Source organism: Anopheles coluzzii, chromosome 3 (genome assembly GCF_943734685.1).
Source record: "Anopheles coluzzii chromosome 3, AcolN3, whole genome shotgun sequence".
NCBI classification, from domain to species: Eukaryota; Metazoa; Arthropoda; class Insecta; order Diptera; family Culicidae; genus Anopheles; species Anopheles coluzzii.
In genome coordinates this window covers 3356780-3383477 of record NC_064671.1, presented here as the reverse complement: position 1 = coordinate 3383477, position 26698 = coordinate 3356780, and the positions used below count along the sequence as shown (strand labels likewise).

At 45.3% G+C, this 26698-nt stretch overlaps 3 protein-coding genes across 3 annotated transcripts; 2 read left to right on the top strand and 1 right to left on the bottom strand.

Moving 5' to 3' along the window:
- The first annotated feature begins 505 nt into the window (after nt 1–505).
- LOC120956469 (tudor and KH domain-containing protein-like) lies at nt 506–1980 on the top strand. Its single transcript, XM_040377950.2, has 2 exons — nt 506–1753; nt 1822–1980. The coding sequence occupies exons 1-2, from the start codon at nt 596–598 to the stop codon at nt 1945–1947; spliced, it is 1284 nt and encodes a 427-aa protein (XP_040233884.2). The 5' UTR covers nt 506–595; the 3' UTR covers nt 1948–1980.
- LOC120956471 (uncharacterized) lies at nt 1953–6773 on the top strand. Its single transcript, XM_040377952.2, has 3 exons — nt 1953–2074; nt 2140–2415; nt 6701–6773. The coding sequence occupies exons 1-2, from the start codon at nt 2004–2006 to the stop codon at nt 2396–2398; spliced, it is 330 nt and encodes a 109-aa protein (XP_040233886.2). The 5' UTR covers nt 1953–2003; the 3' UTR covers nt 2399–2415; nt 6701–6773.
- LOC120956470 (sarcoplasmic calcium-binding protein 1) lies at nt 5671–24901 on the bottom strand. The gene is made up of 6 exons (XM_040377951.2): nt 24823–24901; nt 23457–23556; nt 17152–17318; nt 14844–14924; nt 6746–6898; nt 5671–6607 (listed from the first exon to the last, which is right to left on the bottom strand). Exons 2-6 carry the CDS (start codon nt 23506–23508, stop codon nt 6485–6487), a joined length of 576 nt encoding a protein of 191 aa, XP_040233885.1. The 5' UTR covers nt 23509–23556; nt 24823–24901; the 3' UTR covers nt 5671–6484.
- Nucleotides 24902–26698: the final 1797 nt, after the last annotated feature.

The following is a 26698-nucleotide window of genomic DNA, read 5'->3' as shown; positions in this document are numbered from 1 at the left end:
CGCGTCAAGTTTATAGCAACGGTAAGGAGAGATTTGAAAAGGCATGTGCCTATACAATAGTTTTTTCGTACTTTAGCAACTCCAAAGACATTGCAAAAGCTAAAACAAATATTGTGTTCAATTTTTATTGAAGCCGAAACGTGTTGTGTGCACAGCACCAAATCTTCAGCTGCAGCAGTCCGTCATCGTGTGCGATCGACACGCGAGTAAACAAAACAGGAGGCCATCTTGAATGTACAACAAAGCACATTCAATCGATCAGTGGTAAATAACACAGCGATGCCTGAAGTTCTAAGCAAAGGTACGATGGACCAAAGCCAAGAGTTAGCAAAGCTAAAGCCGGTAATACGATGTCTGGTAATGTCGCATCCAAATCATTGCTTGACGTTGACCGAGCTGGAACGAGACTTTCGGAACACGGAAGGCTACCGTATCCCCTTCGACCGGCTCGGTTACTCGAGCGTTTATCATCTGTTGTGCTGCTTAACGGATACGGTGCAGGTACGTGGCGCATGTGATACTCAACCAGAAACGTTCTTTTAAATATACCTAATTCGTCCCTGTTAATTAGGTTTACAGTGCCAACGGACGTACAATGGTTAAGTACGTTTCCACTCCGGCCGTGGCCCACGTGGAACAATTGCTGCAGAACACCCGAAGGTCTGGCCAACGAAAGGGGCGCCAGTTGCATGTGAGTTTCAAAGAAAACATACAAAAACACTGCTCAGCCACCTTTCGGGTGCCAGAAATACAAGACGTTAAGAACAATAACTATAATAGTGCGCAAAAACCGAGAGCTAGTTCATCTGGTGGTGCAGGATGGGTACAAAATCACAGTAAAGCACGTGTTGCACTGCCAATGGGAGCTAAAAATTTGAACGGACACAGCGGTCACGATAATCGGTCTCCTAAACAGCCTTCGCAGTCTACGCTGAAGATAGCTCCTGTAGAGAAGGTGAAAGTAACTCCTGCGAAACCAGTACCAGCTGCGACAAAAGGATCTAGTGCGAAAGAAGAACTTACTGCGACAAAAGAACTTCCTGCGACAAAAGGAACTATTGCGAAAGAAGAACCCACTGCGCCAAAAGAACCTACTGTGAAAAAAGCAGAACCCGTCACGGCGGTTATGGAGGAATCCTGTGAACATGTCGATGGCAGCATTGCTTCAACGAAACCGTGCAGCAGCGTGTGGGATTGGATCAACATGCTGGACATGCCCTCGGAAGTAATGGGTCTATCGCGAACCATTCCCAAAGTCGACGTGCTCAGTTACTTCGTGGAGCGAGAGATCACAAACGTACGGGTCCTGCACATGCTCAATCCCAACCGGCTGTGGTTGCGTAGCGCCGCCCAGGAGCCGTTGGTCGAAAAGTTGTACGACGAGCTGAACGAATGCTATAACCATATCGCATCCGATCGATGGCGCCTGGAGACGAGTAAGGTGCAGCACGGGCTGTACTGTGCCGTGCTGTATGAGGAAGTCTGGCAGCGGGGAAGAATCGTGGGACCACTGATCGGGACCCGCGTGAAGGTGCACTTCATCGATACGGGCTTGACGGAGCTGGTGGATTATAGACATTTGAAGTTTTTGGCCACCTCGTTCGGCACTGTACCGGCGCAGGCAGTTCGAGCCTCCTTGGCCTGTTTAATCCCGAAAGGAGGCGTGTGGACGAGGGCAGAGTCCGACAGGCTAACGAGGCTTATTAATTTCGTTTCGCAACAACCTGCCTATATAATGTGCATCAACAATAAGGTGTGATAGCTGAGGGAACCCTTGAGAGTCGAAGATATACTACGGATTTAACGGCCCTTTCTTTGCAGCTCAATATTTTGGACATTATTTTGAAACAGTTTAACGGAGCCTGGCTGAATGAAAAGTTTGCTTCAATAGTATCTGCCCAGTGGACCGGCAGTACCTATCTCTCCAAGAGCGTAAGTATGACTTGAAGTCATGTTCGGTTGGGAAGTAGTAATGAAAAAGTGTGTTTTCTTCTTGTTTTAAAATGCATATTGCACACCCTCAGAAGGATGAGTATCGCAAGAAGAAGCATACCTACAACGAAAGGTATCCAAGGTAAGAGGAAGTTACTGGTTTGCAGTTGATCAAGCCGTTCTAAGCCGTACTTGTTGCATTTACAGCTTCTTTTGCATAGAAGAGGGCCATTTCCCTGTGATGGAAGAGATACGCAACGCACTGGCGCGAGGTTTCGATTATGAGGAACTGTATTCCCGCATACCCCACGTGCAAAAGAATGGTATTGTGGAGCGTATTACTCGCAATACCTGCGAACAGATGGTGCAAATGTTTGGCATAAAGGTCGTTTCGGAACAGAAGAAAAAACAGAATCAAAAAGAAAACAACACCACACATCAAAACGGTGTCGAAAGTCATCAGTGAGCTGTAAAACTGTCCTGGTGAGTGCATATTTTGAGATAATTTCTTTCCTTTTGACGTAGTAATACTTACACTGCACTTAGGAGCGGCTGGATTTAAGGTAATTTAGGTGAGAGTAGATGCAAACAAAGTGTTAGTGAGATCGCGATGTTTGGGAATAATTGATGTTGGTGAGATTGTATCTAAAGTCATGGGCGAGGTTGATACGCCTAATCTCACTCTATTCCTTTGTAGATTAATGGTCGTGTAATGGTTTAACTGTTGTTGTTTGGTTGTTGTGTGCTCTTCGATGTTGAATTTCCAAACTTCAATGATCCTCGTCCTTCTTCTTTGAACTTTGACCCTAAACGACATTTGCATCTACTCTTCCCTAGGTTCGGTTAGCATCGATCTTGAAATAAAACAGACATCTGTGCTGTTGGTTGTGTTGCTTTGGCATGCTTCATCATATTTTTCCTCTGTTTCCTCTATTTAATTTAAATGACTTTTTGTCGAATTTTTAAAGCTTCATCTTTGACATCAATTGGACGATCTTTTACCACAAAATGTGCCGGGTATGTGTGAATGTCGCGTGTGAAAAACAAAAAAATCTTGCATGTTTCAAAGAGTCTCACTCCGTTTGCCAATCCGTCGCACTATGCAAAATGATGATAATATTTAAACGAATTTTTGCCGAGCAAAAAAGGGAAGTTGTTAACAAACAAGGTTTTCAAGGTTTTGTGGGAAATGTACTCCCTATGCTGCTGGTAATGAGATGCATCAAACATGGAACTAAGCACTAGATTTCTTTCGCTAGGTTTTCAATCATCAACTTTGATTGGAATCATGGTCGATGGAATGGGAAATGCAAACAGCATAAAAGAAGCTAAACTACTCAAAGTATACGAAGTGACGGGATAAAATCTATATCAGCAATACAAACAAAAAATCACTCTTCGTAATAGTGGAAGGATTCTCTGCGAGCCTTTTCATTCGTTAAACATCGAAGATGTTCTCCATGGAAGGATATCTGCCGGCTTATCATCTTTCTTGGCATAAAAATAGTAGTACTAGGAAGTAGTAGTAGCAGCAGGGGGATACTGCCATTGAAGGGCACACAGATGGAGTGCTGCTGTTGAGATGTTGGGTTTTTTGGTTTCCGTTATCAGCTGTTTATTGACGGATTGTTTCTGGGGGCTTTTGCATTTCCAATCGCGACTTTGCAGTTTAGTTAGTTGTAATGATGGTGTTAAAGTTTTCACGCGTTTTGCGCGTGTGCTATCTGCCTTTGGATCTGCTTCTGCTCACTCTTTCTGTCTCTGTCTCTCAATCTATATATCCCTATCTCGATGTGCTTTTACGCCTACCGATGTTAATGGTAAAAGCATGGTATTATTATGTTTATTTCAATATATTCTTCCTGCTGTCGTTGATGTTACTGCTTTTCTATTCTATTCCTCAAAGATGGTATAATTGAATGGTATTACAAACGAACATTATGACATAACCTCATAGAAAAAAGATGTTTCTTGTTTTTTTTTTAGTAGTCAATCTCGATGTTGGGTGAGATTCTGGATGGTATTTTGGGCGGCCGCGGAACAACCTCTGGTGTTGTGCGAGGTGTAACCGCCCCATTACTGTTTCATAGTTGTCAAACTTTCAAAGAAGGAGGCGAGAAATATTTCTTAAGGGCGAAAAAAACGTATCATCTATAACAGTTTTCTAACACACTTAGCTATTTCAATGCTTAGATTATAGTATAATATGTTTTTTTCTGTGTTGCTTGTCTATAACCTAGTGAGTGAATAATATAACAATATGTAAGAGTAGCAAAAAACGAGTAATGTTCAAACCAAACAAGATTAACTATAAACATTAAAGAGTAAAACGATATCGCGTACTGTATACATTAGTACGTTGTTGTGGGCATTTTGTTGCTGTTTGTCGTGTGTAGTAGTGTAGGTGTTTGATTTTCTTTTTTTTTGTATTTTTTGCTTTTTACCTGGACTATTATCATTCACAACATCCCCGTATACTTGTTGAGGGGTTGGGTTTGTTTGAACGTGTGAATGAGTAAGAATCAACACTGAAAACACCGTAAACACTAAAAACCATCTACGTGCTAATATGGAGGTTAGTAGCAGAATCGCGTTAAGTAGTAAACAGTGTTACACAGAGTATAGTAGTACAACGTAAAAGCTTTTCTTATGCTGAATTTCTCGGTTTGATAAACAAACTAGTTGTGTGGTTAATATAGTTTATGCAAAGAGAAAAAATTAAATGTAGCGTATAGCGTGGTTTGCAAGTCGCATGGGTGTGTGTTGTTTTTCCCCCGCAAGCTACCAGCTCCAGAAGAAAAGGGAACACACAAAAAATATGTGACCGTTTTTCTGGTAGGTTGTATGGGAAAAACCCTCCCATCCACTACACGCTACACGCAGTGTAAGGAAAGTTGGCTGTACTATGTACACACAAGTGTGATCTCTAGAAGCTCGATCACACTGGATCAAACCAAAAACGAAATAATAGTAAAATATGATAGCTCTCATTTCGTCCCTGTTGTTTTGCGACAGAACTCCCCAGGGGAAAGATGTCTTTCGGGATAGTTTGGGTAAAAAGTAGTTGGTCCTTCCATTGTAGCATCCAAGCAGAATGGAATGTGGAAGGAATTGGATGTTGGTGTTCATCCCATTCTACTGAACGGCTAAGGATCTTGTACTTTGGATGCTATTCTGTTTTGATCAGGCTGATTTATCGCCCATTTCGATCAAAAGTAAAATGGACGTAGTAGCTCTCAAGTACTTAGAACGTGGCGGCAACAGCACAATCCCCCTGATGTCCAACAGCTGCCTCGAACTCAGTTGAAGACGAAAACGCGAAATTGGGCAGAGAGAAGAGTCCTCACCGTGCAAGTATCCTGGCAGACACGAACAACAGTGCTTTAGGTAGACGTTAAGAGAAGGGCTCTTCCCTCTGCCCTAACGTCTCAACTGGACGAAAACATCCATTGGCTCCTCGGGGGTTTTGCTGTTGCTGCTGGTAATCGATGGTAAGAAAAGAGCGTTCTGTTATTGGGTTATAATATTTGAGAGAAACTGGCCTGTGTTGAGTTTATCCGGTAGCGTTTTGTTAGGCTGTTGTGTTATTTATTTGTTTGTTGCAAGTGTGTTGATAGTTCGACCACTGAATTAAACGGATGGTGGTGGTGGTGGTGGTGGTGGGGCTCATTCGAATCTCAAGGCAATAGAGTAGTTTCTTTTACGAGAATTTAGTTGAGGCTTCATATATCCGCGTGATCTTGGTTGGTAGATGAATTGTTTTATTATGAAAAATCCATTCCGTTTTGTTTCTTTTCCATGTAAACGGGGGAAAAAAGCTGGTTTTGATTTCTTCCTTATCTCTCTCTCTCTCTCATAGTGGATGTTTTTGTTGGTATTTGGTTTTTCTTTGGTCTATATGCATTAACCGTCATATATAACTTGAAGTCTTCACATGCCTAACCTTCCGGCCAAACGACGGCGTTCGATGGCAACTGGTGCAAGGAACGCGTGTTTCGCGCGGGGATTCTACAGATCTCTGCTCCATCTATGCTTAAACAAACCAGTTTTGGGCACACGCTCCCAATCAAGAGAAAATCGCGTAGCTGTAAACCCCTGCCGTCCGATGGTGAGATGTTTTAGTATTCGAATCTACCAGATGGAACGTAGATGGATAGAAGTTGATTTAGACACGGCGCGATTTGAGGTTTCCTCTCAAAATGGATGGTGCTTTTTTGGCTGTGCTGTTATTGTTTTGGTGCTGCGTGTACCTTCGCTACCATTTTCCGTTGCTATATTCCTGGTTGTGTTTCAGTTGTTCATTGCCGTTCATATTGTATTGTAATAGTGTGCTGTCGTTCAGGATACACAGCCGCTCGCAGGATGGTAGGATCGAGCAACGGTGCATCCTGACGGGGGTACACACAACGTCTTAGCTTATCTAAGCATAAATGTCTAAAATGGTGGTGGTGGTGGTGGTCTCTTGCCTCTACTCTATGGGTGGATGTGCCGAAGATGCTGATGTTGATCTTTTGAGCTGATGATGGGTATTAGTTGTTGGTGGAACAAAAATTTATTCCGGAATTGGGCCGTACAGGTAGATGGCCGGGCACTTGGCGTTCTCGTTGCCCATGAACTGCGCGTACAGCTCCTGGTATCTCTCCAGGGTGATGCCACCCTTCTTGTTGTCCTCCTCCTGTTGTTGGCAAATCGAAACGAAACAAACACATTACATTTAGTGGAAAATGGAAGATACATACTTCTAGTGCTTTTTCTTGACTCATTCCAGCAAATCCCAATTCGTTCATATATTCTAGCCGACAAGGATACTTACGCTGACCAGGTTGTTGTAGGAATCATCGACCAGCTTGATGTCATCAACAGCCAGACGGGTGATGCAGTTGTAACGGTACTCCTCTATGCTGACCAGACCGTCGTTGTTGATGTCCATCATCTTGTAGTGGGCATCAATGAAGGCCTTCATCGCCTACAGAACGATGTATAACGGAAAAAGGGCGATACAGTGAACACATTCAGGTGTAAAAAATAAGTGGCAGCAGTAGTATCGTAGTTTTTTTTATTAAGAGAACTCATAGAGAGATAGATAACGAATGGCAAAGCCATTGACCTATGACGTGCACATCTATTTTGAAAAAGGACTAAATTTCACAGCGATCACGAACTGTACCTAACTGTGACATTTTGTAAAATTTGAATTACTTCACTAGGTTATCATGACATTGCATTCTACACTTTAAAGTGAATTTTTTTCCATTACTCCTATTACGCTTTGAAATAGAGCAGACATTTCTTACTAATTAGCATTACGCAGGCATGGCCGTCTAACGTAAGTGAGTTATTTAGCAGCTAGTTGTGAAAGTCTTAGACGATTTATTTACTTTTTATGTATTCTTTACACTGAAATATCCTGCCCGACAGAATATTCAATGAGCTGACTGTGCTTGCACGAGAAATGAAAATGCAGATACGACCGTTGACCGAAATAATGAGAGCATTTTAGGTGGTAAAATAAATTTGTCAAAGCCTTTAATATCTACAAACTTGGCTAAATTCACTTTTCCTCCATGTGGCCGCTTTGCTATTCATCGATCGCTGCGAACCACTGCCGCAGCCACTTTTAATTATGTGCCACAACAGCAGCAGCAGCTCGGTCGCTCCATTGTGTCACACGGGTGAAGCCTCGGCATTAACGTTTATGGTCAAACCAATTTGAGTGAGTGGTTCGTCGGCAGGCAGGCAGGCAGGCTACGAGGCGACGAGAAAAGCCACCGCTACTCGACGTGGCGTGGTTGAGGCCTTTCGTCGAGAAGCCTCATGGCGTCGGCGGTCTATCGTGCTATCGAACCGATAAGCGGCCACAAAATCACCCCCGGATTGATGAGCGCGCAGATATCCCCGCCGTTGATTGCAGTGAAAGTGTGTGAATAAATCCCATCGGCGGCGCGACAGCCCAACGCAAAACTAGGGTGAGTGTAAATGTCTTTTCGTCTCCATTTTCTGACACAATAATGTGGACAGGGTCGGTATTCATTGCGAACCGCAAAGTAGATATAAAATAAAAGCTGTAACCAGTTTATATCAGGGCTTTTGGGGCTGTTTAGCTACATGTGTTCCTAAACCTAAAGCGCCATGTTTCGCTCTACGTACGTATCATATGGGCTTCGGTTAACAAATACTCATAAACTACATCTGCAAACATCGACAGACAAAATCGGGCCAAATCGAAACGACAATCGAACAAACAAGCTTTGAAGTATGGTTTTGCGAAAGAGGGATAAAAATGCCGATCGATGAAGAGCGATGCGATTTAATATGTAACTGTTTTCGTGTTTGGTTGGATGCATTGGAAAACTCATAAAATGTCTACATTGATTTACTCTTTCCCTGACTCACCTAGGGAAGTAGTACTCAAAAGCGGTTACTTTTACGATAATTGACATTTTTAATAATTGTTTAACTATTTTAGAATTAATTTATAGGTATTAAAATCCATCAGCAGCAATAATGGAAACGAATATGCTTGGATCAATTGTGAATACCAATGACAGTACCACATTTGGTACACACTTCCATGCGGAATGCATTTATTGCTTGGGAAAACGGTGCAAAGCAAGTTTCACTTAATTGCGCCATCGGTGTATCAGTAAGGTAAATGTACTTTTTTCCCCCTAGAATTATGATAAGTTCATGGAACACTTTCATTATTAACCGGCGGCAGCATCATCAAAGTGCATGCATGGCTCTGGCGGTTGAGTTTTGTGAAGTAAATTCCCCCACAAATACACACACTTGCACATTCCTCATCATCTGCCGTGACAGCCATCCATGTTGTTGGGGGCTGGGTTAAGTTCTACCGAGAGCGAGCGAATGCGTGGAACAATAAAATTGCTGCGTTTGCTATATTTACTTTACATTTAATACCACCACACAGAGCGCACGGGACGCGGTACGGCGGGTCCCTGGGGCGCCAAGCCAAGCATGAGCGTATGAAGATGTTTCGCACGATTCCTCACACTTGAACGATCCATTCGGTGGGAAAAGGGTGGAGTGGAGGCCAAACGTTTGTAAAATAAACTTAACCCTCCGAATGTATGCCTCGATGCAGAGCACGAGCATTGGGTACTTTCGCCACCTTACCTTCATGCTTCGTTGGTCTATCTCTCTATCTCTTTCTCCCCTTTGTACTCCACCCGTACATCTAACACATTGTTGCAAAACGATCACTTACCTAGAAGGGGAAAGCAAAAAAAAAAATATGATAAATTAGTTAACGTGAACGGAATTTTGGTGCATGGGTGATTGCGATAAGTTTCGCGACATGTTGCGTACGCTCAAAAAGAGAGGATGTTGTTTAATAACCGTAAAAATAGGAGCTTATTAATTTGAGCTCTGTGATTCCATTGAGGCATAAGAAACCGTCGTATGAACTGGCGGATGGTATCACTTTCGATGCGTAAAATGTGGCCGTATTTACATTTCTAATGTCTGGTTTGTTCACGTTCCAATTGCGCTGAGCCTCATGTAGAGAACCATTGCTCTACAAATGGATGGGATTTAGAAAAACATCATTCCTCACATTATTGGCATCAGCACAGGTTGCCAAAGCCGCCTCCCATTCCTGTTCGATGCATACTCGGAACTGCGGAATAATGTGTGGACATTCGAGTTTTTTTTTCTTCTCGAGAGGGAGAGACATCAAAGATGAGCATGGCTAGAAGGAGGAATAACTAGACAATTCTGCACAAAATCCTAATCCGCCCCACAAAGCATGCATCGCATCGGGGCCAGCAACATTCCAATTGCAATGCAATCAATTTGCCATTCTAAACGGTGCGCTTCCGCATTGCGTTCGTTCTTGGGCCAAGAAAGGAATTTTGCACCATTTAATGTGTGTCCCATGGCGCATGAGACATCGAACTTCTTCGTCTCGCTATGCATTCGCTGTGCGATTTGTGTGCATGTGTTTTTAAAGCCGACCCTTTTGCTAATAGCGCTGGCGGTGTGTGAGCGTTGGCCGGAATACTATAAGAAAACTGGGCTAATGGAAACGGAGTTTGTTTCAGGTTTTAAACCAAAATTACGATTCACTTCTTCTCCTGCGGCGGCGGTGACCCTCGTGGGCGACCGTTCCAAAGAAAGCCCGTTCAACGGCCGCCCCGACGAAGCTGCCCCACGGGGTATGGTAGCGCTATACAGCGCCCTCATTGGGCTTGTTGCTGGCATCATTCATTGTCCATTGAATTTATGGTCGAATGCAATTGGACCTGCTGCTCCTGCTCGCCGCTGGACACGGACAGTGTGGCGCTTAAGCAGCCTTGGGCCATTTTTTGAACCTACACAAGCCTTGCTTTTTGGAACGAGAACGACGACGACAAAAGAGTCACTTGCCCGGTAGAACAAATTAAAATTCCGTTCCGTTCCCTACAGGCCCTACGGGAGATCCTCAACCGACCGATCTGCTGCTCCATCGGGTTGGTGTCGTACTGTAGCTGTGTCTACTTCTGGACCCTTCTGGCGGCGCCCCGCAAAACCAGTACGTCCTGGTTATGTTTTCATTCTTCACATTGCAAAGCGTCACCGGCTATGGTCCCCGGGCACACTAGTGTTCGCTAAACAACAGCGCGCTAAGAACGCTGAGCGTGTTCGTTCCACTGATTTATGATCCCTCCACTGTTGTTTGTGTGCCGGACTGTGTCGGACGCCAAAAACACGCAGGGGCAGTGGAGGAGCGTGTTTTTGTCTTGGTTGGTTATTTATACGTATTTTAGTAGCGTAGATGCGACCCTTTCCTGTGCTCTTTACCAGTGGTCTGTGATCGCGTTAGAAGTGATCAGGGTGAGGCGATTAATTTTAGCGACCTTGCGAGAAATTAGCCTTGCCATGCCGTACATCGAATTGGCGGAATTTGAGCAGAAAACTAGAACAAAAAGTGCAATTTGTGTTGCTAGCTTTATCGCGCCCATGTGTACTCCATGCTCTTTTGCGGTCGTGATACTATTTCTTTCACCTCTGAACAGCTCTATTGTGAAATGATGTTAAATGCGACGATCGGTCGTGTTAATGTCGTTTTCATCATTTCATCTGGCACTCGGTGGGTGGGGAGGGAAGCACGCGAAGCATCATAAATTTTAATTTATCTACTGACGCCGGCCCCGAATGTTTGTTGCTGCTGTGCGGTGGTGGCGGCGTTGGTGTCGACAAACCTTTGCGGTTCCTTCGCGTTTCTTTCTTCGTTTCCACCCACAGGCACATAATAATAATGCATTCTACACTTTCGCTTTCCGGGTGCCCTCCTCCTTTTTCATCATGCTCTTCCTCCTGCTCCTCCTCCTCCTCTTGCTCAATCTTCAAGCGAGCGATGAACCTTAATACCGGTGACATTCTATTATGAGTAAGATGTTTCCCACTGTTTGTTGTTTGGCGGGGCGGCGTCAACTGAGGAGGCCCGGCCCGGCGGCTTCGGTTTCGCTTCTGTGTCGTTTGTGTTTAAATTTAAAAGGCTCTTTCGAAAATCAACCGACATAACACGTACGCACCTGATGCGGTGGCCCACAGGGTGGCATGGCATGGGCATGATGTCGTGTTTTTGATTTCGGTTTGCTGTTGTTGTTTTTGGCTTTTGAGAACACGGAAGAATTCACCCAAATTTCCGAGTACTGGGAGCGTCGATCGCTTCGCGTCGCGTGCGTGTGTGACAAAACGCGTCGACATATTTTTAGCTCACCTTCATTAAAAAAGCCATCCTTACACGAACTCTCTGGGCCGCAGCCCGACCGGGGAGGAAAATCGGGTGTAGTATTCTTCCTCGGGTGATCATTTTTTGTTATTGATGGTGTTGTTGTTGTGTGGATTGTGCAGAGAAGAACGAATCGTTTACATTTTGATCGTTAATTAGTCGAAGAATGAGCACCGCCAGAGCAAATGGTGACAAACTGGGGGAACTGTGTGTGTGTGGTGGGTGGACGAGTTAACATATGCTTCACTCCCGACAACTTGCCACAAAATGATTGATTAACAGCAGTAGGGGTCGCCTACGAGTTGTTTCGCTTCTTCCGTGGTAAAAGATTACTCTGCATCTCTTATTGGATTGAGGAGTCGAATCCTGTTGTAATCCACATTATGCACAAACAATCCAATCCAAAAAACTCTTCTTTCGGCTCTGCTTTTCATGTTAAGGCATGGCCATTAAGGTCGTAGAACAATGAGAAAAAACATTCAACCAAAACCAAAAACCACCATGCGTCTCCATCTGGATTTTCCTTTCGACGACAAATGGAGGCCGGTTTGGAGGCAAAAAAAAAAAAAAACATGACTCTATTCCGGGTCGAACACCGCTGCCCCATACCCGCCGTGAAGTCGATTATACAAACAGTTTAATAAAATATCAAATTTTACGGTGCCCCCTTTATGCCGAAGCCAAATGGTTAAGGACGGCATCCGCCGCCTCTTGGAGGTTTCCTATACCACCCCCTCCCCCGGGCCCTGTCGAAGTCCGACTCGACTCGCGTGACGAACGGTTATAGCTTTGAATGAGTCTGATCCGGGTAAACAAACCGATCGAAATGTGAAACCGAATATCGCAGTAAATCCCACCGCCGGGTAAAACGGAATCGGTTTAGTGAAGGAGAATTCGCCGTGTGGAAATAAAAGTTTAGCTCTGTGTGTGTGTGTGGTTGAATGATAACAACCGGCCAAACGACCAACTAAACCGACGGTCTTGGGTCCGCGGTAGAGCCTTGCCCGTTGCTCTAAATACTGTCCATAATACAGCAATTTAATCACTCAGCAATCAAATACACGAGTGCATTTGCATAAAACAACAAATCGCTCCCGGGTCTGGTCCCGTCGTCGTGGTCGTCGTGCTGGAATTAATTTCCATCTGCCACTTCGCGGGACACATTTGCACGAGCGGCACTGAGCGGCAGCTAAATGGCAAAACACGCTGATTTACAAGTTCTTGTATCGATACAGCTCCGGTATCTCTTTGCCGCTCTTCCGCTCTGTGTGCTCTTCTTCTCGTGTGCTTCCATTCGCACACTAACCGAAAACCAAACTTCCGGTAAGAGCATCCTCCGCCGTCTCTCTCTCTCTCGCTCTCTCTGTTTGCGCGAGGAAAACTTTGTGCATGTGCTGTAGGCAGATGGCAGCTAAAGGTAAACGCGTGAGTTTGAGCCTGTTATTGGAAGCGTGTTATTTTAAACTTTGCCGGGTGCGGTTTGTCTGCACTCTGGGCCAGACTTTATGTGTGCCGTCGTATCGGTTTGTCCGGGGCGTTTCTTTCTCCCCCTCCTGCTCTGGTACAATGTTGGTACATTCATCCATCTCCGGCTCCATTCCCGACCAGCTGTGGCGGTTAGGCATTCGATCCCATATCCAGCTCCCAACTCGGAACGAAATCATTGCGGAAAGCGGTGGTTGAACACTCATGCCGCCAATACGCCCAAAGACGGACGACCCCAGCTGGTTTGCTGGATTAGGCGTTTCGAAATTCAACCACCGTTGTTCGTATCCTGCCCGCAGCGGGAAGAGAGAGCAAATGGTCTGTAATTTGTGCAATTGTCATGGCGCGTGTGTGTAGTGAAGTAACTTATCCCAATTAGACGAGGTTGTCAAGTTGATGGATGGATGCATCGATTCGAGCTGATGGAACCCGATGGTTACACGGCTAGCGAGTGTCGAATTGCCGTTTCAACCACGCTTCCAAATTAGCCACAACCAAAACGGACGAGCGTGTGTGGATTACATACTGACTAGCGGTGAAAGTTTCTGTTAGAAAGCAATTTGTCAAAAATGTACCACTTCCCTGTGTGTGTGTGTGCGTGTTTCAGCGCAAACGCCAAAGGCCATGGGGTAGTGTGAGCATTGTTTAATCAAACTACTGCTCCCCACTGGATTGTGTTGGAATAGTAAAACAATAGCCTTTGCGCACCTGTACGATGGCGCACAAAAGGTGAAAGTAGCGCTAGTTAGACTCGGCGGGGACCTCAGAAAAGTACTCAAAACGGCGATAGTTCTATGCAAATTTGCTTGTGCAAAATAAAACCATTGCCATGCGGAATCCATTTGCCAGAGAAATCATGGTCGCCGTCCCGTTGGTTCGGAGTTGTAGGTGACCGTGAGTGAGTCGCTTTAATGCCCGGGTTCAGGCTATCATTCCCACCACCCAGTCGGTCCGGGCTAAAAGCTGAAGCTATTCATTAAAATTGAAGCGAAAGGTAATGTGCGAATGAACGAACGGATGTGCGCGCCCCGACGACGACGGGAGGATCATCAGACTGGTTTTGTGACAGTCGAGTCAAAGTCGATCAAATATTTATGGCGTTTTCTTCGCTTCGTTTCGTACTTGATAGATGGAAACAGAAAAGGGAGAAAAACAGTTGCCAGGGGGAAGCTAGAGGAGGAGGGAGCCTTGTGAACCCAAGGAAGCAACATCTCAGTTGTTGAAATGTGTGTTTGCCGTACCCTAATGTCCCGATTTCCGCTCGCAAGCGACGCACAGAGCGAATGCGAAACACCAGTGGCAAGGGGCACAAATTAAACTCAAACATTTGTCGCTTGAGAAAAGAAACAAAAAAAAAACAGGATGGAAAAGATCTCTCTCTACACAAGCTGGTGCAGAGCTGGCAAAAAATGACACAACAAAATATTTTGGGTTTTGTTTTTAACGTGAAGCTCCCCTCTCGAGAAAAGGCGATGCCTTTTGCTCAAAGTTTCCGGTGAAGGAAGAAAAAAAGAACGAAAGATGGAAAACAAAAAAAAGGACATAAAGAACTACGCTTCCGAGGTGTGCCTATATATTGCCGGCCTATCAGTTACGGTTATCAAACATTCATCCATCTTTGCGAAGCGGCTCCAGCGCACTTTTTTGTGTGTGGGAAGGATATTTCTTTCCTTTCCAAAGTTACACTTACCTTCGGGAATTCGGAGTAGGGCTTGCCAACGCAGGTCTGCTTGACGGCCTGTTTGAATTCGTCGGTGGTGATTTTGCCATCCTGTAAATGGGAGAAAGAGGGAAGAGCAGAAAAGTAGAGTTAAATTACTGTGCAAAAGACACGGTTCGCAGGGAACAGAAGCTATCGGTTTATAGCACACACGCACACGTAGATAGATCGGTCGTTTGTTGGAGATGGGGTTGTTTATTGGGACGGTGCCTGTGTGCGTGTGTCTTGCAATGAGGTCTGGTGGTGGTAATGGTTTTGGCATAGTGGCTGTAATGGGTCGTTGGACGTTGTCTGCAAACAACTCCAGCGGCAGAAGGGGTCAGACCACCGTTTCTGACTCGACTTGTGGTGTGCCCAGCGAACGTGGACATGTACAGGTACAGGCTAAAAGATGCATAACAGCGCTGTCAGACGCACTGTGATAAGTGGTTTTAGCGCTGAAGCTTATTCCGAGGTTTAGGGTGTGGTGCATTCAGCAGTTGCAGCAAATCGGAACGAAGGTTTTGCTAAAATGCTTCGCTTCAGCTGCTTAGCTTCTCAACTAACTGAGACAATTAAATTTCGTAGAATGTAAATGAGAATGCCACGAGAACCGTTTTTGGGGAGGCAGATCCAGTGGATGCGTGCCAAGAAGTCTAGGCGCTTTACTACCCTCGATATACGTTTGATGGGTAATTTTGTTTTATGTTGTGTACTCATTGAGCGATGCAAAATAAATAAACACTGGTCAGAATGATCACCTACGAGGCATTACAGGGGCATCGGAAGAAAAGGAATTTGGCATGAAATATTCTGTTTAAATATATGATCTACAGCATTTGATAACTGTTAGCTTCTAATTATTATTGACATAATGTACAATAATTTTGCTTCAATTTCATTTAATTTGAAGCAAGAATCGGATATGAATTTCGATCCCATTCCATGGTAATTATAAATAATTAACCTTAAAAAGGGTCCACAATTAGAGGGATGTCTTGCAGAGCCTGGCGGGTTAATTGGAAGCAAACAAGAATAGAACAGATCGAGAGTGGGTTTGCCCCAGGAGGGGGTGGAAAAGAAAAGTCTGCACCAAAGAAGAGCGTAAGAAAAATCGCAATACCTGCAGCACCGCAACACAGCGAAACGCACGAGAACTTGCGATTACGGCGCCGTACGCAGCAATCGCTAGTGTGCGCGCCCTCGAGCCGCGGAGCCGCAAGGATGGCGACGGCATGTACCTATTTGCCAATGGTTCGATAATTATTTCTCGTACCCGTAAAACATTCGCCAAGATCAATTACCGATCCGGCAATGGTGCGCTTAAACGGGGAGAATGTTGTTCGGCGCGCGGCGGCCTGCCTGTCGAGGTTATTTAAAGTATCTTGCGAGTTGTACATTGGTCGCTGAAGGTGAAAAGGTAGGAGGTATGTACCGGGAGAGGGATATAGTACAGGTTAAATAAACACCGGTACAGACAGAACACGTAGGAGCTTGAAGGAAGGGGAGTGATGTGGGACGTGGAGGTCGAGAGGTCGAGCGAACACAATCGAATGGAAGAACCACCGGATTCAGTGAAAGTCGAGTCGCGCTTTTTGCTGTTGCTGTTGCTCGTTGTTTCGTGAGGCTTATGGAAAGTTAAAGATGACTTTTTCCACGCCTTCGAGCGCACCGGTACCAAGCAAAAAAATGGTTAAACATTGCACGAACACAGCAAGCGACGAGCAACAACGCACGCAAGAAGCAGCAACACAACAACACAAGGGAAACAATGGCAGGCGCGCACTGTCGTCCACTCACTCCGTGGGTGAGTTCCCCCGAGGGAGGCAAAGAAATATAACAAACTATAGTTTCCACTGGACGGGATGGGGTGCCTGTTTTTCCGAACCGATCGCCACCACCTCCCGGCGGTAGCATTAGCAACCATCGGCTGGTGTGGAGCGTGTTCAACCGGAAAGCACGTTTGCATGACAACCGGATGGTTCATGTTCATGCTTGGCAAACTTTCTATTAAGATATGGTTTTTATTTGCGGTTCGCGCGGGTTTCTCCTTCGTTTCACTGGGGTTTTTTTTTCCTTCAATATGGTGTGGCGTGCATGTAAGAAGGGGAGGGGGGGGGGACAAAACACCTCACGAAACGCACACACTTTTTCCCGAACGCAACAGGTTGTCGGAATGGGAATGATATAATGAGCTGCGAATGGCTGCAACGGCCGGGTGCACGGATGAGGTGTGAACGGTTTGCTTGCTGCGTGTTTGTTTGTTTGCCTGTCGGTTCAAACTGCTGCCGAAACTTACCTTATCGAAATCGGCAAGGGCGGAGATCTCATCCCAGAGCGACTTCATGATGAACTTGTATTCGTTCAGACGGGCCGGGTTGATTTCGCCCTTGCCTTCGATGACGGTGGCACGGAGGGCCATGCACTGGAAATCGTTGTTGTCCAGGAAGCCATTGTTGTCAATGTCTGTAAAGAGGGAAAGGTAATGGGAGAATGAGCTTAGAGTGGAGAACTTCGGTACAAATTGACTCGTTTCAATCGTTGGCGTCTTATCGGTAAGGATATTAAACAGTGATTCGCGAATCGTTCGATTAGGAGCGATAGCGATTGCATCATTTCGCCGTTTCTTCGTATATCGCTCTTCGTTCGGCGCTTGAACGCAATAAAATGTCTCTGAAATTCGATTCTTCGTTTTGCTTTAAATTCTTCCCCGAACTCTCTTAACGAGCTCGTAATAAAATGACGGATGGCTTGCCGGAGGAAAGCGTGCTGCGAGTTTTGTGTTGTTCGGAATGTTCGTTGTTCGATAATATGCCATCCGCCGAAGAGACGACACATCGCTGCCAAACTTCGCGATAGCTTCTTAACAGCCTTTCTCCGTAATGAGGCACCCGAAGAGATAGGGTAGCCATTTTGTCACAGTTTTATGCGTAAACAAGAGCTTATTTAACGAGTTTTTGATGCCCCGGCCATTTCGGAAGCGGGGCAAAATATTCGCAAGCGATCAAATACTCGAAGACTGATCAAATTCAGTCCGCTCCAAGGCTACACAGACGACGGCGCCCTCTGAACTGATGGTGATGTCGTCATGCGGAAAAAAGATGGTGGAATCGTTATTAACACGCTTCGGTTCAGCACTTTTGCTTCCATCGCAGCAAGCGATAATTTGATTCAATTTATTCAAACTGTCAAAAATGTGTCTGTGTCCGTGCGTGTGTATGCGTGGAAAAGGGCTTCTATCGAACACTTTGAAGTCCATTCGCAAGTCGGCGGCATCATTTGAGTTCGGTCGCTAGAGTTCCCTGGAAAGTATTGTTCGAGGTTCGTTCCTGTGCCGGTTTTTTCTAGTTTCAGACATTTTTTTTTTATTTTCGTTCATACGTTCCTGGCGATATTGAAAACAGTGGTAGAACAAATATCTTTGAACCAATTATCGGAACCATCGCTGTCCGGTTTTTGTGTGGCACGCTGAGGTTTTCATTAGATTACGAATTACAATCCACTGAAGACTCTGTTGAAGTGGGAACTCTTTCGACAAGCTGTCGTCGAACTCTGTCCGTCTGTTTCTCTCTCTCTCTTTCTCTCTCTATCTTTCTCTCTCTCTCTCTCTCTTTCTCTCTCTTTTTGGCCCAATGCTGACCCGTTATGGGTAAAACTTTTTTAATTGAATTTTGTACAAATTTTGTGCACTGCCAACACTCTCTGTGCCAGTGGGAAGCCAGTCAAAGTGAGCACCAGCTTTCTGGAAATGGCCTCCGGAACTATCTGAATAATTTTTTGTGTCTTTTTTTTTGGTTAGTTCAATTTCAGCAGTCAAACCGGTAAATGGTTTTTCCTTTTCCGCTAAATTACTTGCTCGGAAGACACAGAGGTTGAGGTGAAGAGCCCCGACCAAAAAAGAGGTTCGACAACTTATCACATCATGATGGTTCGGGTACGGAACAGTTGCCACAGTGTTTGTTCCGAAAGTGTTTAAAACCATTTTGTACTTGCCAGAATTTAATTACCCATTGCACACAAAAAAAAAACAACGACCGTTCTGGAGCAGATGAAACCGCTGAAAACTGTATGCATACACCTTATCCGGGCTGTGTGTGCCGCATGTCTTGGAGTTTGGGGAGATAAGAAGGTCCAGTTTTGCTGTCTTTTCTGCATTCCTTGATGCGAAAAAGGATTGCTCCGCTGGGTGGCCTTATGCTGCGCACGTATTTAATTAGTTGGATTAAGCCAACTCCGCTGTTCGCACGTACACATTCACACCGCGTCGTAGCGAAGGAAATTGCTGTCGGAAATTGTACGTAAACCGCGATTAAGCTACGCATTAGTCACGGCTTTTTCCTATCTTTCCGACGGGGCGTCGTGATTGCGAGGCAGAGCGGAAGAGAAGCAGGGAATGAAATCAAGCCGCACGCCCTCTTTCTCACTCTCCGTTTCTGAAGCTCGTGCCGTTGCATTGACGCGTGTCCATAGCCCCCCCGTCTACGTTTCTTGTCGGTTTCAGATATCAAAGAAAAGATACTTCATCGACAAAGAGGAGGAATGGGACGGTTTTCCAATTGTTGTTGTTTTCGCGTAAGAAGTGGTACTGTAGTCGTAAATAATCTACCGACGCTCCGTATACCGTGGACGATCAAAGAGTTCTCGGGTGTGGAGGTGCGGAAATGGACCGAATGGACTGGTCAATGGCTAACCGGGAAGGTTGAAACGGTTGTGCTTCACTGCTTCCGAGGCGAGTAAGATAATTGGGTATCGCTATGGTTCCATTCCCCATGGTCAAGAGGCGGTAAATTGAAGATTATTGTACTGTATCTCTCACCACACTCTTTTGTTTCATTGTAGCATTGTGCTGTGCGGTTTGCGACAGGAATGACAGGAAACCGTGTCCTCTATTCGTGGGAAGACGTGAACATGCACGGTTCAAGCAAAATCCCTTGTATTCTGAGGATCTGCGTGCCTCCGGCATTCTCTAGTGACCAGCCGTACAGTAACAGAGCAGCATCCCACGAAGAAGGAAGTTTGTCTGTGACTGGTCCGAAATAAGCTCATTTCTTCTGCTGCAAAAGTATGCTACCGTGATTAACTTCAAGCAGTTGAAAATTTTCACTTCTTAGAATGTGACCAAAGAGAGAGAGAGTGAAAGAGCACGTACCGTGCAGCGGTGTCTACCTTTCCGTCCCAGGCAGCTTTCAAGCCCCGGCTTCACCGCGATGAACGATTTATCCTAAAACAACCAGCGCCCAATCGTGGCCTCCCCAAAAAGGCCCAGAGTCTCGCGATGTCATAGAAGCGAAAAATTCTTCGTACCACCCGTCCGCCGTTCGCTCTCGTACCTTCGCGGTAGTTCGGTACAGCCCGTACAAAACCCGAAACCTTGCCATCGGGGGTTAAACACAGAGAGGGCTCCCCAAAGAAACAGAAATAGCAAAAAGCCTCCGAAATGCTCGTAGCGGTGGAACGAATCCTGCGGGCTTTTCGCGTGCAAACAGTTTTTCCCTCATCCCTGGGTGCTCTCGCGGTACACAGGAGGGAGAGAGACAGAGAGCTAGCGGGGGGGGGGGGGGGGGGGTAAAGTGGCTCTCGGAATCGGTTAAAAGTCAAAGGTCGAAAAGCGACGACGACAAGCAACGGGTGCGTCTTGCTAAGGCGCAAGGGATTCGAGGCATCCAAGTGGCAAACTAGCGGGTTTGCTGCCCTCAGTCAATAGCCCGCCCACCGTTCGGGCCCTTCTTATTCGACCGGATGTATGGCAAATGGTGCTGCTGGTGGTGCCGTTTACCTTGTCAGTTTTGAGCTGCTGCTGCTTGCTGACCGCATCGTGTAGCGTGGTTAATATCCGGCAGGCTTAACATTGTCCCGTCTCCGGGCAACTAAACGTCATGCCAATCATGCACGAAGGTATGCTTCGTGGCCAGACCGGGGGAAAATGAAGCGCTCTTTGATTTTCAAAAGGGATCGATTTGAGTGATGGCTCTTTTGCAGCTCAAAGAAAACGATTCGTTCTTTTCCAGCGCGGAGGCTTCAGCTGATCCACTGCTGTGTGCTTGGTGTGCTGGTTCGGAAAATGAAACGGCTAATCCTTATGCCATTAGAAAGATTAGGAAACAATTGCAGATATGCTTTCATTACTGCTTGCTTATGATGTCGGAGCACTTGTACTAGTTCGCACGTGCCGGTTCTGCTGTTGCTACTGTTGCTGGTACGTGCCTAAATGCCGAAGGTCGTACCGCACGTAACGATGCTCGTCGGGGACCTTTTTCTTCTCGGGCGGCATGTTGCAGACCGAGTTGAATACAAACACACACACACACACGCGCGCGCAGAAAGTGAAGGAAAAAGTACTTTCGGACACTCAACAGGTGTTTGGGAAACTCAGCGCAGGATGTAACGAGAGTTTGTGCAACATTTGTGCTTCTCGAGCGCTGCTGCTGCTTACCCTTCAATACGATCTCACCTTCGGCAAATGGGACGGCGAGCGGTTTGAAAGTCCCCCAAAAAAACAAATGGCATTGTAATTGGTGTGGTTGTTGCGGTAAGATTTCGCTTTCGGTGACTAGCAGAGGAAATGTGCTAATTAAATTAAAAAACACATTGAACATAGGTTGCGGCGTGAACGCGAACCCGTTACTGCTTGCATCTCATGGAGCCGCCTGGTGGCTGATGGTTTGGTTGCGTGCGTCGGCGAGGTTAGTATAAATTAGCATTAAACAATCTGTCCGATATGTTTTGAAATGCAAGGCAAATGACCCTTTTTGATTGGGGCGAAACTAATCAACATCTTCTTTTTTTTCAGCAAAAAAATTAGCTAATCGAACATGTTCGTGCACAAGCGATCACGATTGCAATAATAAGGGAGCCAGCAACCTGAGCAAAAAACCTGCAGCTAACCTTCCACACTCATGAATAACACTTCGCGTAGCATATCAGCTGTGCATCATCGTGCATGCAGACTGTGGCAATGAGGTAAGGTTTTAATCGAACGAAGCAAGCAAGCAAGGGTCCCAAATTTAGCCCAAAATGTTTGGAATTGAGCGTTGGGTTTACAAATAACAACATCATTTAGCAAAATATCACAAACAAAGCACTCTCGCACGACTTCAAAGTGCGCCCGTTCGATTCTGCAAATATGTCACGATGAATAATCGGTTTAGTACCTCAGCGAAATGGCATGTAATAAACCGTTTTATTTAGCCGTGCGAGGGGGCATGTTTGTGTGTGGTCTAACCGAAAGTACGGTTGAAGAAAAAAAAGAAGGTACGCCCAAATGTATGCGGGGCCCGGTCGACGATGTAGGTTGCGGCCCGCTCACAATCCAACGCATTCGATGGCAATTGTGAGTGGCCTTGCCATAAAGACTAGAATTAAGATGCTGCTAAAAATAGTCCGCCCAGCGGAGTACGATATACCCCCGTGACAGAGGGGGGGGGGGGGGGGAGTTCATTGCGTTGTAATTCCTGTTGGATTGGCACAAAAAAAGCAAAAAAAAAGAGGGGAGGGGGAGAATGAAACTGAATCGGATGGTTTAACGTTAGAAGGCGAAAGAGACTCATCTACCCCCCTGCGTGTGTGTGTGTGTGCCGGTCGGGTATTAATTGTGGGTCCCGTGCACAACAATTGCAGACCTCGCACCGGGAAGTGCCAGCAAAGATAGAGAGGGAGAAAGCTTTTCCTAGGATTTGCAGGTCTAACACGTTCGAGGCGTGCCGCCGGGGGCCTCAATAGTAAGCACGCCCAGGTATGTCGCTGTGGCTGCGATTATAAAAATAATTGGTTGCCCGGCAAAATTAAAATTAGCAACATTTTGTTCACTTTTCACCCGGCAACGTTTTAGTCTCTCTCTGTCCTCCCCATTGTTCCTCTCCCCCTCCCCCAACCCCCCCAACATAGTGCGCAGACCCTGAGTGAGGGTAGCTGGGAAATGTTCACTTTTTCGTGCACATTTTTTCTTTTGTTTCCTCATTGTATTAAATTAATCTTGTTCTAATCTTCTTACTATCTCTTTCCGCGCTCTGCCCGTTTTTGGCAAACGGCTTATTTTGCGTTCTTGAGTAGAATGTTACACCCAAGCAGCAGCAGCAGCAGCAGCAGAGCGGGGGTTGGTGTTTCGAAATGTACACAATTTAATATTTTAATTTTAGAACAAATTCTGGTCCCCGTTCGGAGTGCGCGGGGATGGCCATTTTACGGAATGTGCACACAATAGCAAAAGAGGTCTTTTTAAGTACCATCTTGTGCGAAACAAAAAACGAAGTAAGTCGCAAAGAGCTCTTTTATCTTTCTTTTTTTCTGTGTCGCCGTAGAATGGCCCGTGATCCGCGCTATTATGCTCCTAATTATAACGCATATCGCACCGGACACCGGACGGATTTTTTTATGTTGAAAGAATAATTAATAATCTGCAAGAATAATCCTCCCCCAACAGAGAAGATGATGATCGTATCGGTTTGCTCGGGATTGGGGTTGAGGCTTTGCCGAGCGCATGCCGAGCAAAAGGAGCTTTCCCAGAAGGGTGAATAGCAAAATATATTGCCATAAATGTTGAGCCATTTACAATTTGTACAATAAAAAAGCTTTACGAATTATATTTTTTAGAGTCTAGACACTTACCATACATGTGACGGACGATGAATTCGACGCGCTGATCCCACGAGTAGCTCATTTTGATTTTGGTTTTGTGTTTGGAATTTAGATCCTAATCTGAAACTAACTACAGATAGACGACACACCGACGACGGGAAAGAGTTGAAGAGAAGATAAAAAAAATCGAATTTGTTAGACCTTACAGTGCTTGATCGTAGGAAGAAACATATTAGCAAAAAGCCTATTATTAGACAAGCAGAGAGAAAGCGTAATATCAATCACGTACGTTAGCGACATAGAGGAAATGGATTAGATGCATAGAGTTAAGATATACACATACACACAGGTACAGTCGGAAGGAGGAATCATAACCCAAAATCTACCATTTTCACATTCATAATCATGCACACATCGCAAGAAGAGTGTTGTTGTTACACATGCTCACGCTGTAAAGTGATGTACATGAACACTAATTGTTCCCATTTTCTCTCTGGTCGTTCATGCGTGCTAAAGCCCCTTTCAGCGATGGAACCGTTTTGGGAATCGCTCTTCAAGATACTTGGCTGATCATTAATTATACTTTTTCACCGAACAAAGGAACCTTTCCTGCCCTTGGCACGCGGTTAGAAATTTTGGAAGTATTATGGGTTTATTAGGATCATTAGCACTTAGGTGAATAATTGATATCCCTTCCTCTATATCCACTGGCCCCCCATTATTACTTGGATATGTGGTCTTTCGAAGAGATTACTCCTCAACGAAGGCACCACCAGATGAGCAATAGCGGAATGAGGGTACGATGAAAGGAAGGAAGCGCGTGTGCTTGTACAGGTGAAAGGATGGCAGAAAGCACGGAATTTTCCACTATGTTGGATTGCTTTTCCCTGCTGCGGGTGTGTGTGATTTTGTTCTTTCCGAATCCCCTTTCCGCACACAGTGTTGAACCAGAGTTCTGTGAATTACGGAGCACACGGATCGACCACCTACACACACACACATGTACAAGCACACAGACACACAGAGACACAAACACCCAAACACACACAAAGAGTGCACACAGAACAGATACGGCGCAACGGGATCCGCCTGAGGTCCCAACAGGATCGGTTTGCCGTGCCTTGGTACAAACTCTCACAAGGCTAGTGGCAGTTTGAATTGTTTATTTTCGATCGCTTGCTCAGTTCCGTTTCTGATGGTTTTTTTTTGCGATCTTTAGATTTTGAACACTTAGTTTAAACAACACAGAATGCGCACTATTGCTTCGCAAAGGAAAGGTACACTTAAAACCACACAAGCTTAGCAAACAAACCACACCAAACAGCAAACTGCTACGCTATGATAGGCTAAACGCGTAGGCTAGAATAACTAAGGGAAAGTGAGTGTGGACTATTACTTGTCTAAACCAACTTCCGTCGAAGACTAAAACAATCTTAACCGGTACCGCGAGGTGGTCCCCTTTATTAAAAACTCCCGGCCCCATGTTGCACGCTGATAAAAGCGTGTTGCGCGACACCTTGGCCCGGATATTGCCGAGTCGGCGCAGTGTCCGTCGGCATCCGGTCGGTCGAGCGATGTTCGCTTATGGATGAAGAGAGGGTGGGGGGGAGGGCAAGTGGGATCATCCCCTTCCGCCTTCCCCGTCCCCATGCGTTGGGAGGCTTTTTTGGCGCCAAAAGCGTCCCGATAATCATGCCTTTCATGTTACCGTTGACCCGAAATAGAGGGGGTCTGTACTCATTGATTTATGTTTTAATGTTACTTTTAGTTTGCATGAAGACAACCAATATTCCGCGATAAGAGATCGAAGATGATTTTGTTGATTGTTGAATGTAGAGTATAGAAATATCTGCCTAATAATATCCCATCCCATTTTCCCACCCCTTTTTTGAGTGTATTACAATGTGTTTTTGATCAGATCTGCAATAAATCTGCAATTTAAAACATTTATTTTCTTAGAATGAAGCTTTTATACAAAAAAAGACTTCTGTTACGATTACGCTTTGAAAGGAGTCGTTAGTGTAATGGGCTTCTGCATCACCGCATACGTATCGAATTTTATTAATATTGACCTCAGTACCAGCGGTTAAATAAGAAATTCTTTATAAAACCAATCAAGTGCAAAAGAAATATAATAAAATATATTTAAATCATTATTTCATACAGCCTTGATAATATATTTATTTTATAGTTGCTGATAGATCTTATTTCGATCGTTGGTATCTATTTTTCTTGTGTCCCTTTTTAAGAAAGATCATTCCGCTGGCTTCAAACAATTAGTTAGCGCCTGCGCATCGTTCGGTGAAATGGGCTGGGGATCTGTTTAGCTCCCTTGCAACATCGGGAAAACGTGTTGCGTGCGAAACACCCGTACAAACTCCCTTTGCAACAAGATCGGCTGATCCTGGGGATCGACCCCAGGGGGCCCAGCTTGAGGTTGATGTGCCGCCAGCAGAACGTCGAAAAGGGAAAGCGCGAGAATGTTTCCTTGTGCGTCCAACAACAACGACAACACACAGATCGCGTACACCAACAATGATCGTTCCCAAAAACAGCTTCGCAAAAAAAAAGAAAAAAGAAAAGCAAATCAACACGATCTGCAACAAGCCACAGATTGAGCAAGAGCAACAAAATCTTACACGAACAATAACACCAACGAACATAGCTCACAAAGAAGAGTGATCGCCACCGCGTACCTCAAACCGAAAGTGTAATATTTGTGCTCAAAGGGAAAATATAATGAGCCTGAGGATTTAATAATAAAAAAAACAACAACGATGTGCAGTTAACCGTGAATTAAATAATTAAGTGCGAATTGGCACGGGCACAATTTAAGCCGGGGAAGTAGAAAAAAGCACCAGAAACCAGCACCACCTCGCATACGAGGGGAGAAGAGTCTGTCCTGCAGGCGTGGAAGATGGGACGGTGCAGATACCTCGCTGGCACGATCGCATAAGATGATCGTGCTTCACTGGCGGTCAATCGCGTGCAAAAAGTATTTATTCGTATCAGTTCAATGTTTCACTTGGTTTTTTGCCCAAGGTGCACGCGCCTCTTGGCACACGCCGCCTCCGTGAAATGTTGTTCCATTTGTTGTTGTTTATGTTTCAACTGTTTATGCATTGTTTTCTATTTTTATTGCTTTCATATTTGGGATGAACAGGGCAACATTAAACCATAATTATCCATCTTATCGTATGTGCCCTATATTTGAGGGTAACCTTTCACGTCCATCCGCGTGCTACTCTCACCCTCCTGTCGCTTGTCACTCA